Genomic DNA, 13210 nt, shown 5'->3' on the forward strand with positions numbered 1-13210 from the left:
CAATGAATAAGAATGACCTTATTTATATGGCTAAACCACAAAACATAGTAGGTATAGGTAGGTAAGTGGACGAAACTACTACATTTTATAAATATTAATTAAATGTATAATTAATTAATATTAAACCCGCACGGATCCACAAGTGTAAAATTTGAGATAATCAAATAACATTTAAAAAAAAACGTTCTTTCACCATACTGAAACCCCTTAGGGATTTTTTTAAACCATTTATTGCTCCCAAAACGAAATCCTTAAACCATTTAATCACCTATTTCAATCCATTCGGGAATGAAAGACGTGGTTTATTCATTTCAGATCAAATATCTTAATACAGAGTTTCACACTTACTTCGAAAACGAGAAACTTTCATACAAAGTTTCATCCACTATTTTAGCACAAACCTTTCGCTCCTAAAAATCCTTTCTTAGTGCTCACCCATCCAATATTAAAAGAAGCGTGGTGGAAAATGTTTAAGTTCTGAATCCCATTAGCTTGGACTGTGCGTTAATATGTCAGTCAGTCGTCGAATCAATGATTTTTATATAGGACTAGCTTTTACCCGCGACTTCGTCCGCCACCTTAATTTTCCCATGGGAATGCGTCATTTTCCCGGGGTAAAAAGTAACCTATGTCCTTTATTAGGTATCAAAATATCTCCATACCAAATTTCATGCAAATTGATTCAGTAGTTTAGGCGTGATTGAGTAACAGACAGACAGACAGAGTTACTTTCGCATTTATAATATTAGTATAGATATAGATAGATGGCATACTGATAACGTCTAGCAACAAAAGCTGCTGACATATTGCAAATATACAGGGGACAAAAATAATGGTAATAATAGATGTATTCGTACAAATTTCTTTGAACAAACTTCATTGATACTAACCAAATCCTGAAGGGATTCGCTATTTGCACATTGGCCAGTCGTGCGGACTTTCTTTTTCTCTACTCTTATAACCAGTAGCACAATATAATGCTGACTGATAAGAGACTACAACTGTCATTACTCGGCATAACAGAATAAGTATCTTGATGGAAACACTCAATAACACAGTGTACAGCAGTTGTATATTGCGGATGCACCAAGGTTCACATGGACCACCTTTTGACAAAATGTAACATGATTTAAATAAAATAATAATAATTTAGACCCATTAATGTCCCACTGCTGGGCAAGGGTCACCTCCTGTAATGTGGGAGGGGTTAGGCCTTGAGTCCACCACGCTGGCTAATAGCGGGCTGGGGACTTTGCATACCTTCAAAAACTTTTTAAATAGTTCTCGAAAAACTTCGAAGTCATTGGCATGTACCTCGTGTTCGAACCTTTAACCTTATCACTCTGCTATCACTGTACTTATAATTTTAATATCGTGTTTTTTTTTGGATTTGCATTTGAAGAAGTCTAGCCTAATTCTTATTCTAGAAGTCTAATAATTGCTCTTTAGTCACCAGGATATTTACAAACCCAACAACATTTACAAACAACGTACACAAACTGCAACCAGACCTGAAACAACAATTTGTCGATCGCACAAGTATTTCTTCCGAGTGGGAATCGAATCCGGGACTTCGTGGTTTTCAGCGGGATGTGCTACTGACCACGGCAGAAAGGACACTCAACTGACTTTACCACCTGTTAAAAGACTCACATAAAATGTATAGACAACCATGAATATTCTAAGCACGTTTACATAATAACAAGGTGAATTGGGCGGTAAAAATGCAAACATTTCCGCCATTTATAAATTATGTAATAAATCAACAGATTTCCCACAGTTCTTTGTTGACAAAAATTACAATAAAACCAGTATTCAAATAGTTTATTGTTTCAATTTCCTAACCATTCTGTATAAGGATCCGGATATATTTTCTAAAATTATACCAAATAAATAATTTCACATTTTAAGTTTTAGATTGTGTACAATTTTTTTGAAGCACCTTCGATTTAATATAGCGCTTGAAAATGTATATATTTTAAATTGATACGCCATATTACTTAAGGCATGGTAAAGTTTCCATTACTATGACTCCTGCCATCACTAGAATTATTAAGCCTATCAGTCTTTAAAGAGCTTCCGATGGAAAGCTTTTGCACGTATAAAACAACAATAGACTCTGTATAGCAATGATTTCAATATGTCACAAAATCTTTTAGGAAGGAATCTCCTAATCAGCTTAGTCGATGTTGATAGAACTTTTATTGGATAAAAAGAGAGTTTTATGACATAATAAACGCTCTATTTTATTTCAGAATCAATGTGACCTGACTCAAATTTCTCGATAGGTTGTCAATAGTCGTAAGAGGTAGAGAATCGCGCTACAGATTCTTACAATCTTAAGCCCCTAAAATGAGGCTTTTAAATTGTAAGGGGTCATCAAATACCGAGCTAAATATTTACTTGCTTGATTAATACAACTATTAGCATGAAAACAAACCTAGCCATGAGAATGTAAACAACTAAATAACATTTTTATTTTGTTTTACACGCCCTCAGGTTACGTCAGGCTTCAAGTTTATTGACTTCATAATTGCAAACGTTTCGTGATGAGTCATGAATCACATTTTATTACACGAGCAAAAACACTGAAACCTGTCTCTAAACTGCTACTTGTATGTTTGCTAGAAGAAAAAATTTTAGCCGTAAATAAATAAAATAAATAAATAAATATTATTGGACAACTCACACACGGTCAATTGATTCCAAACTAAGCAGAGCTTGTACTATGGTAACCAAATAACTGATAAACATACTTATATACTTCTAAATACATACTTATATAGATACATTAACATCCAGTAAATGTCAGTATACTTAGTTGGTAAAACCTTAATGAATTAGTTAGTTTGCTTTTCCCCAAGCTTGATTACTTTCGTGGCAAGTGTGTCTAAGGTTCCAAAACAGAATTTTATTCGGCCTGAAGTAATTTCGGGCCGAAATTAATAGAGTTCATTAAACTATGATATATATGATGATGCACTTTCAAAGGTTTCAATTGTATCCAAAAGTTCAATACTCGTAAGTTTTCAAAAAATACAGCAATTAACATCCAATTCCTTTAATCAAGTTTAGGCGTATTATAGTTTTAATTTTTTCACTAATTGCTAAACTAATCTTTATAGAAAAGAAACAAAAGCAATTATAACAGATACGTATTATACAAAACCATGTGGAATACCTGTTTGGTAGGTAGATAATAAAATAAATGAATTATTAAAGAAGTTTATAAAAATCGACGCGACCTTCAGACAAATCCATATAAATATTTCGGTCGCTCAGAAAATATATTGTTCAGCTGGAACATTTGCGGTGACATGATGAAGACTGTGAGTAACTTAATATTATTTTTTTAAAACAACAGTAATGCGGGCATAGTAATTTGTATAAACATCCTGCCGTGAATTTCACGATCAACTAATGTGTTTATTTTATATTTCAGTGCCTTTGTGTTTCCCTTCTGGTGTGCGCTATAGTGGCGATGGTCAACGGTCTACCGGAACCTGGCCACTATCACGATTATGACCATGGTCACGGAGGATACGAAGACTACGGATATGGGCATGGTCATCATGACTATGGACATGGGCACGGTCATTACGACCACGGGTACGGACACGGGCATGGACACGGTCACTATGACGGTTATGGGCACGGATATGGACACGGATATGGCGGCCATGGTCATCACGGTGGACATGACCACTACGGAATCGGTGGAATATTTGGATTTGGACGTTAACAAATCTGAAATATAGATAAAATAATTAAATGTACATTGTATTTAGAGTCACCAAAACTATTGTATATTCCTAAATAAATATTTTTTAAGACTATTGCGGCAGTTTTATTAATTTGTGTTTCCGGGATATCTCAGTTATCGGGTTCAGACTTTCTCCAAATATTGTTAAGGGGTCAAGACTTAAAGATTTCCAAAACAATTTTAGATTTGATAGAGTCAGACAATCATACACTAAGTCCTTACAGGAGTAGCACAATAGAAATCATAGTCGTGCCGCGCGTCGTTTAAATCGCCGCTTTAAACCAAGAGTTGTATCGTGTCAGGCTACTACACTTTGTGACCGTTACTTGTGAGAGTTCGCACGACACATGACGATACTATAGCGAGAGTTCTCTTTCAATTAACTGTATCAATACCATTTGCTTAAACAGAAGATGAACGCCGTAAAGACGTGGCAAGTGCCCTCGTTTGACTTGATTAGTCAAAAAAATCTTATAGAGAAATTGTTGTCTGGACCTGTTTGTACATTAATTACTGACTTATTGCCCTGCACGGCTCTGCTTGCCTGTAATTCGCGTGTGTTGTTTATAATTTTATTTTTGAGTATACAGGGTGTCCCAAAACTCAACGATAATCCGAGACAGGATGAAAGGCCAAGTCATACCGGTTATAGGAAAAAAAAAAAAAATCCCTATCACTTAGTTCAGCAATAATAGACACTTTTCAAAAAAGTTGAAATTCCACACCCTTGGTCGCATTTTCAAGTCCTGTGATCTCCAATGTCACAATTTCGCTGTGTTTTTTTGACTTTCGTGATCTCAATTAAATATGCTATTAATCGTATAACAAATTAATGCACAAAACATTGTTAATTTAATAAAAAAAGTTAAGTTTTAGTGAGTCATCTTTCTCAAAAATATCGTTAGTCAACTTTGACGCTTCATACTGAAAAAAAATGTACTACACTACCCTTAGCAAGTTATTTCAAAAGTTGGCGCATTTAATCAAGATTTCAAAATGGTATAACACTTGCCACTTTTCTTGCCAATAAAAATGTTATTTTTATTTGAACGAAGAGTATCCTCGCAAATGGATCGGACGCAGTGGTACAATTTTATGGCCTCCTCGTTCTCCCGATCTAAATCCAGTAGATATTTTTTACTGGGAATGCATAAAAGAAAAAGTATAATCGAAATCAAAACAAAATCTATCAGAACTTCGCCAGAAAATTGACACAGCGTCAGAAGAATTAAATGCAAGGAATTTTGCTTGACTGGTGAAAAAATCTTTTGTACGCCGTTGCAGAGCCTGTATTCGTGCCAGAGGAAAGCAATTATTTTTAGTAAAGAGGTAATTGAGTCAGTCCATAACAAATATTTAATGTAATAAACATAATAGGTTATAATAATAAAAAAAAAACAATGAACGAACCATCGATCTTATTTAATTATTCTCCTTAAACTAAAGTAATTCCGAATTGTTTTCCTCTAGCATGAATTCAGGCTCTGCAACGCCTTACAAAAGACCTTTGCACCAGTCAATCAAAATTCATTGCATTTATTTCCTCTGACGCTGTGTCAAATTTCTGGCGAAGTTCTGATAGATTTTGTATTGATTTCGAATATACTTTTTCTTTTATGCATTCCCAGTAAAAAATATCTACTGGATTTAGATCGGGAGAACGAGGAGGCCATAAAATTGTACCACTGCGTCCGATCCATTTGCGAGGATACTCTTCGTTCAAATAAAAATAACATTTTTATTGGCAAGAAAAGTGGCAAGTGTTATACCATTTTGAAATCTTGATTAAATGCGCCAACTTTTGAAATAACTTGCCAAGGGTAGTGTAGTACATTTTTTTTTCAGTATGAAGCGTCAAAGTTGACTAACGATATTTTTGAGAAAGATGACTCACTAAAACTTAACTTTTTTTATTAAATTAACAATGTTTTGTGCATTAATTTGTTATACGATTAATAGCATATTTAATTAAGATCACGAAAGTCAAAAAAACACAACGAAATTGTGACATTGGTGATCACAGGACTTAAAAATGCGACCAAGGGTGTGGAATTTCAACTTTTTTGAAAAGTGTCTATTATTGCTGAACTAAGTGATAGGGATTTTTTTTTTTATTTTTCCTATAACCGGTATGACTTGGCCTTTCATCCTGTCTCGGATTATCGTTGAGTTTTGGGACACCCTGTATAAGTAGCTCTTTAAATCCTCTAGTATTTCCGTGGGAATTTCATCAAACTCAGCCATGTCTGCTTAACCCTTTGACCGCCACGTCGCTATATTTTTGTCGACATTTGCCGACGAAAGCGTCTTGGACACTTTCTGATTTGTATTCGACAAATCAGATAGTGTCGGCAGTCATCGGGAAATGTCGACAAAAATATAGCCGACCGTGACGGTCAAAGGGTTAACAGACAGATAGTCATACGTGTTTATAATCATAGTATTATATGACGATGCATTAGATTTGATCTTTTACCAGATGTCAAATAAACTGGTTTCAATAGTGGCAGCAGTTTGAACAAGGTGTTGTAGACACACCTTCGTAAAATTACTACAAACAGCTTTTTTATGGGAACTTGGTCTAGTTGGCGGTTTGTCACAATATGTTTTTATATTTTAAAGGTGGTCTTAACCTTTGGGTATTTTATCAAGAAAATATGTATGTATTTTTGCCTTTTTTTGCAAAAAGTAAATTGTGTACCTTTTTGTTTAAATAATTATGACAAAACTTAGTGTGAAACTATTTAAATGAATAAAAAGAAGTTCTAGCAACTGGTTCTTTGGTCTCTGCCTAACCTCATTACAAAGGTTACAAATTAATCCAAATACTGATACGCTAGGACGGCGAAGTTTACCATGCTTTATGGTAGGATTTTTGCAATTATGTTTTTAAATCCATGGTTTTAGAGACATTGTTAGGTGATCTGCTTAAACTTAAGAAGGACAGCCTCTCCGGGTAGGTTATAGATGTTTTTAAACACCGATGTTTTCATTTGCAACATTGTGGTTGATTCTGTATTTATCGCTAGCTACCACTATGACCTGAGATTGATTCCAACATGGTCAAGTCAATTCAATTCAATAAAATCACAAATACTAGAATTCTAGATGCTTTTTGTGCCTGCAAAAGTCTCTCCAGCTTAAGATTATTATTCATCATAGATTTTTTTACTATTAAAACAATGATAAAAACATCGTGCATTTTAAACTTTATGTGAGAACGTAATAATAATATTATGACGTAGAGTTTAAGTGTCATGAGTATCACGGAGGTCAATGACTTGTTAAAAGTCTTTTTCTTTTAGTCCTAAATTGCCACTAAAAGAATAATTTTAAGTTGCTAAGGTCACAAACTGTTAAACTCCGAAATATTGTCCTTACGATGGCGCGCGTCTGCTTACGGCGGAACATTTACTGGAAAGCAGCAATTTGATATGAGGTGCAGGTATGTTCCTTGCGGAGTGCATGGGAGCAGCAAAAGACATTTTTCCGAAACTCTTACGAAAACGAAATAAACTCATCGAGGCGTCACATTTTGTAGGAAAGTCCAGATATACCTTTTTTTTTTACTTGGTTAAAGCATGAAATTGCATCCCCAACGCCCGGGGGAGCGCTGGGGTATGTGGGGCTCTCCGAACCAGAAAGGCAAGGCCTACCAACTAAACCACCAAGGTGTTGCCTCCTCGCCACTTAGTGCCGAGGCCGCGGGAACGCCTTTGGGCACACATCCGCAGACCCGACGCGGCCGTCCACAATTCGGACCCGTCCACAGTGTGGGACGACACCCCAACACACGGGTGCCGTTCCCCCACATGCCCCCTTGTGCAATGGCCAGAAAACTACCCCGAATTCGCCAGCCAGGGGGTCTTCGGAAGCCAGGATAGGCCACGCGCAGATGCGCAGCATGTCCCGGCCGCCGGCGGCGGAAAGGTGAGGCCGCCGCAACCTCCCCACCGACCAACGAGCCAGAGAGCAGCGATCCCTCTGCTCCCAGGCCCTGCGGTCCCACCACCAGCCGCCATGGTTTAAGAGCCGGGTCCGACCGCCCGACCCTCGGCTCCCCACGGCAGCCCCACCCCCCAGTCGCGGAGGATACGGTGCCCAGCAGCGACACACTAAAACACCTCTTCCTCCGCGACTAGCCCCTCCAAAACCGGCCGGACCTACGTCGTCTCGGCCCAGCCGACCGGCCGCTTTGGTCCCCCGGGTTAGTGCGGTACCGCCCAGACAGGGAAGCGGCCTCTCCAATGAGTCTCTCTTCGCTTCACCGCGGCCAAAGTGCGCCCTCACCTCAAGGCTCGCGGCTACTTAGCCCCCCCACCACAATAAGGTGGAGACCCGTCGGGGGACAAGTCCAGATATACCTAGGATATTCACTAGCACATCTCTTATTGGAAGATTCTATAGAATAATTTACAGACCATTACTGATGTTCATTTATTACATTTTCAAGGACAATAAAAAAACGTTTATATTATCATTTTCCTTAACCAAATGCCAAATATCAAGTTTTTGAAAGGGTTTTTTCACAATTCGTGTTTTAGTTTTATTTTCCTGCATTAAATGTTTATTAGAATTATGATATGTAGCACAAGGCTCTACCATCTTTGAAGAGTTATGGAGTACACAACCACGAAGCCATAATTATGCAAAAAGCCAGACCCTTCTAAATGTGAATCAAAGATTAAGTTTCTGTCAAAATTAAGCCTGAACTTTTTGCTTAACAAAGCTTTGTGCTGGCAATTAATGGGTATGGGTATTTTGCCCAAAGGTGTCCTTCAGTAAAATCATGGTCTAGGTATTACCATAATACAGACAATATTTAATACTTAATTACTTCGATGTCGTACTTTCATATTGCCTCTAAGTAGTACAATAAGATTTATTCTGCAAAGATGCACCACACATTCTAAAAATCCTACCCTATGAAAATTAGTAGACGTTTGAAATAGCAGTAGTAGTTTGCGTATGAAGAAGAACACGGTCGCAAAACTGAAAAGTTTAGAACGTATTTTTATGAATATTTGGGAATGGATTGAAAAAAATCACATTAATTTAAAAACATATATATATATATTTCTTAGTCTACAATTATTACAATACATCACCTCAATAAAAAAACTATAAGTTACAACAGTCAGCAATAATAACTTTCTGTACGAATACCTAATTTAATTTAATACCACAGGTGGATTTCACTTTGAACTTTTATGATTCAATTTTATACTACATAGGTATTATTCCTGGGTAGTATACGATCAGCAGCTAAGTATTACTTGGGATGCAAATATCTAAAACCATAGATGTTACTTAAACAAATCCTGATGTAAAGATACATTAACTAGTGCGAATATTGAGCGATAAGATATCCCAATCAAATTCAACGTCACTTTGCATGAAAACCGACAAAAAAATTGCACAATATAAACACAAAATGAACAATAATGTTGTGCAACACACCTTATTGTACAACATTATTGATCTTCTACGGACGGCCTGAGGTTGAACATAATATATCACCTATCGTTCTTTCCAAAAACATCGATTTTTAAACCCCATAATAAAACATTCAAAACAGCTGAATACCAAGTAAAACGCTGGTATTCAGCTGCATCCATTGCGACTGGAAGCCAACTCCAACATATTTGGAAGAAAAGCTAGACAGATATAAATTTATAAAACAGTGAAACATCGATAGTGAACATGTTATAGTAACGTTTTGCATCCCTATGTATAATTAACACTAGAACTTAGCCATGGTAGTGGAAATGTCCGGGTAAGTGCCCATGGTGTCCATGGTGACCATGATGATAATGATGACCGTGATGCCCATGATGGAAGTGATGACCATGATGATGTCCGTGATGTCCGTGATGTCCATGATGTGACTCCGCAGTCTCCAGCACTTCTGCAGGGAGCTCCAGAGGGACAATCGAGGCTGTATTCGCATCGCGAACGATTCTCATTAGAGGCGGCATAGGAGGCAGGTTCAGCGACGCCACCATGGCGACGACAGCGAACAACACGGCGAATAACGCAAACTGAAAAATAAACAAATTGTAAAGTAAAGCTTATGGAAAACTGAACTTCGTATTGGACTTAAATTAAAATATTTGCCGCCTATATTTGATTATAATGTATATGTTACTGTAAAAGCCCGAACGGTGGTAAATCCTAAGATTTTCCGGTATAACCTAAGATTTACCAACTCGCAATGGTAAAAGTCCGAAAAATTCTTTTATTTCGAACTTTTACCTATATTCACTTGATGATGTCGAAATGTCGCCGGAGCCCCGCTTCGCGGGGCTCCTCCTACTGGGTGGTTAAAAAAAAATAACCACGAAGGCTAAGGTGGGAGCTTCGCTTCGCTCGCTCCCACCTTAGCCTTCTAACCTAACCTACCCATGTCGCTGTGCCCAAAACTCCTTCTTTATAACTATGTCACAGTAAATAATTATACCGTGAAATAGTTATAAACATAGTTATGGAGTTTTATATACCGTAACATAGTTTTTAAACTCCGGCTTGTTCGGACGTTTACCATTGAGAGTTGGTAAATCTTAGGTTTTACCGGAAAATCTTAGGATTTGCCACAGTTCGGGCTTTTACAGTAACATATATATTTTAAATGGAACCGATTCATGTCCCACTGCTGGGCAAGGGTCTCCTCTCGTAATGAGGTAAGGCCTTCTTTCCACTTCGCTGGCCAAGTGTGGCCAAGAGTCCCTAATAATTAACTGTGGTAAAGTCACTATCGTCATCATTCACAGCCTAATTGTATCCTCTGCTAAAGAAAGCCTCCTTTTGTCTATGTCATGATTCCCGATCCTGCGCTAATCTCAAAGGTATGCCCAAAATTTGTACAGTATTGTCAAAATTTAATACTTGGCAAAACGTTTAGCACCTTTAAAAAATAATAAACACAGCAACTAATTTAAATCCGTTTAGTACGAAATTAAACTATTTTGTTGGAAATAAACCACAATATTTTAACAAAACGAAGTCACGCGTCACGGTATGTTAATTATATTCAAAATTCTACAAAACGTATGTAGCAACATACTTAAATAATGTAAGTAAAATATTAAATAACGCGCATAATAATTCAAAATGAGTAATAATCGTCATCGCAGTTCACGTAAATTATGATAATAAACATTTTATTGCAAATCCCATATAAAAAAACATTTTATATATGTTTGAAATAAAATATAATTTTAAATAAATAAAATGAAATTAATATCTTTAAATTTTGGAACCTCTACTCACAGTTTTCATTGTAACAGCTTTTCACAAACAATACTGGCCGAGACGGTTTCAAAGTATTTATAAGCCTCTGAGATTGATGATTTAAAAAAAATAAAACGAGTATTCATTCAATTCTCAAAATCTCAACGAAGGAAAAACAGGTTAATTAGGATGAAATCTGCGAATGGCGTCGTGTACCTTTACGTCGTTTTTTACCTATATGTCTGCCATAGTAATATTTATGTGTTGATGGCGACTTTAGGGTAAATCTAGCAAAAAACCCAAAATGTTATACTATAATGCAAATTTACAGCAAAAAATAATCAATAACGCTTAGTAATTACTGTCTTTCTTAATATTTTTGCTGTAAACAAGATGTGAGTGACCTGACTATGTGTAATGTGTATGTCATGTACAAAACATTTGAAACGGGGTATCTCTATTCATTTGTTCCCTTATAGATAAGTGAAAATGATGCCTTTACGTTCTAATAAAGTGCAATTATTTGATAGTTATTGAATAAACGCTTACTCTGTTCGTGTAAGTGTGTCGCTTAATTATTTTTTCTTAAAAATCATATTTGACCTATCTATTTTTATAAAGATATGGAAGATGTAATTTAAGAGAAGATGTATGTAATTATGTGTATTTATTTATTGTAATGATTCAACCTATATAATTCTTTGTAGACAAACAAAAAGAACATAGTAATATTCAGTTTTATATTTTGACTTTGCGACAACTTGTTACTTTTTGTTGGTTTTTAGGGTTCCGTAAGCAATGGATAAAAACGGGACTCTATTACTGAGACTTCGCTATCTATCTGTCCATCGCCAGGCTCCATCTGATGAACCATGACAGTTAGACATTTAAAATTTTCACTGATTATGTATTCCTGTTGACGCTATAACGACAAATGACAACAAAAGCAGAATAAAATCAATATTTAAGGGGCTCCCATGTAACAAACGTGATTTTTTTCCCGTTTTTTATTATTAACTAGCTGACCCGCGCAACTTCGCTTGCGTCACATAAGAGAGAATGGGTGAAATTTTTCCCCGTTTTTGTAACACTTTTTACTGGTACTCTGCTCCTATTGATCGTAGCTTGATGATACATAGCCTATAGCCTTCCTCAATAAATGAGCTATCTAACACTGAAAGAAGAAAAACTGAAGATTTTTTCAATTCGGACCAGTAGTGCCTGAGATTAGCGCGTTCAACAAACAAACAAACAAACTCCTTCGCTTTATAATATTAGTATAGATGGCACGGATCACCTTGTGCGCGAGTCTAACTCGCACTTGGTTGATTTTTGCAAATCACATTTCTGCATACTACATTACACAATTAATGTACATTATGAAACTTTCTTTTACAAAACAGCATCACGAAAAGCCGTTATCAGAGTCACAAAACATAATTATAATCAACTAACACAATTTTAGGCATTTGTATATTATAGACAATTTCTAAAATGTCACATTGTATTTTTTGAGAAATTTTCGGTGAAATTATTCACATAATAAGTAGATAATTTAGTGTCAAAGTCATGCCTAGTTTCAAACCAAACTAACTGGTTTCAACGTCTTTTGAACATAATGTTTTCAACTTAGCATAAATAAATAAACAAACCATTGACTATAGCGCTTCTGCGATAGGTTTAAAACTAGTTTTTTTGAGTTAAGTTTACCTACATTACGATACCTTAGTAAGTACATATGTATAATTGACAATAGCATTTACCAAAAATCTGCGTTCTTATAGCAGTCGGTATTGTTTGCGACTGCCGCGTTGCAAGAGATCTCTAGGTACGAATCCTGAGTCGGGTCAAAAAGTATTTTCTGACATTTTCTGTCCAGTGAGTTCTAGTAGTTCTGTTTCTGATTTAGGAAGTTGAGGTTGTGAGACATTTTATCTTCTGTGTGCTATTCCTGTGCCTATGAAAAGTCACTTATGTTTACAAATGTTTAGATGCATGGATCGTTTCCGAGAACGTTTATTCGAAGAAAACGAAATTATATATCTCTCCCTGACAGCATTAAATAAGGGATGAAACAAACGTTTAAAGGGAATCATATTCACTTAACAGGAGATAGATATTCTTTATAAATTACCTTCTTAATAAATCTAGCCCGTAGGTATGCTACCTACAAAGTGATACAAACTAGATTTGAAATATTCTCTAATATTTTTCCTC

At 36.2% G+C, this 13210-nt stretch overlaps 1 protein-coding gene across 1 annotated transcript; it reads left to right on the top strand.

Moving 5' to 3' along the window:
• Window positions 1-3279: 3279 nt before the first annotated feature.
• On the top strand, window positions 3280-3836 carry LOC142979856 (uncharacterized). Its single transcript, XM_076125068.1, has 2 exons — window positions 3280-3329; window positions 3443-3836. The coding sequence occupies exons 1-2, from the start codon at window positions 3318-3320 to the stop codon at window positions 3740-3742; spliced, it is 312 nt and encodes a 103-aa protein (XP_075981183.1). The 5' UTR covers window positions 3280-3317; the 3' UTR covers window positions 3743-3836.
• Window positions 3837-13210: the final 9374 nt, after the last annotated feature.

Source organism: Anticarsia gemmatalis, chromosome 17 (assembly GCF_050436995.1).
Source record: "Anticarsia gemmatalis isolate Benzon Research Colony breed Stoneville strain chromosome 17, ilAntGemm2 primary, whole genome shotgun sequence".
Lineage (NCBI taxonomy): Eukaryota > Metazoa > Arthropoda > Insecta > Lepidoptera > Erebidae > Anticarsia > Anticarsia gemmatalis.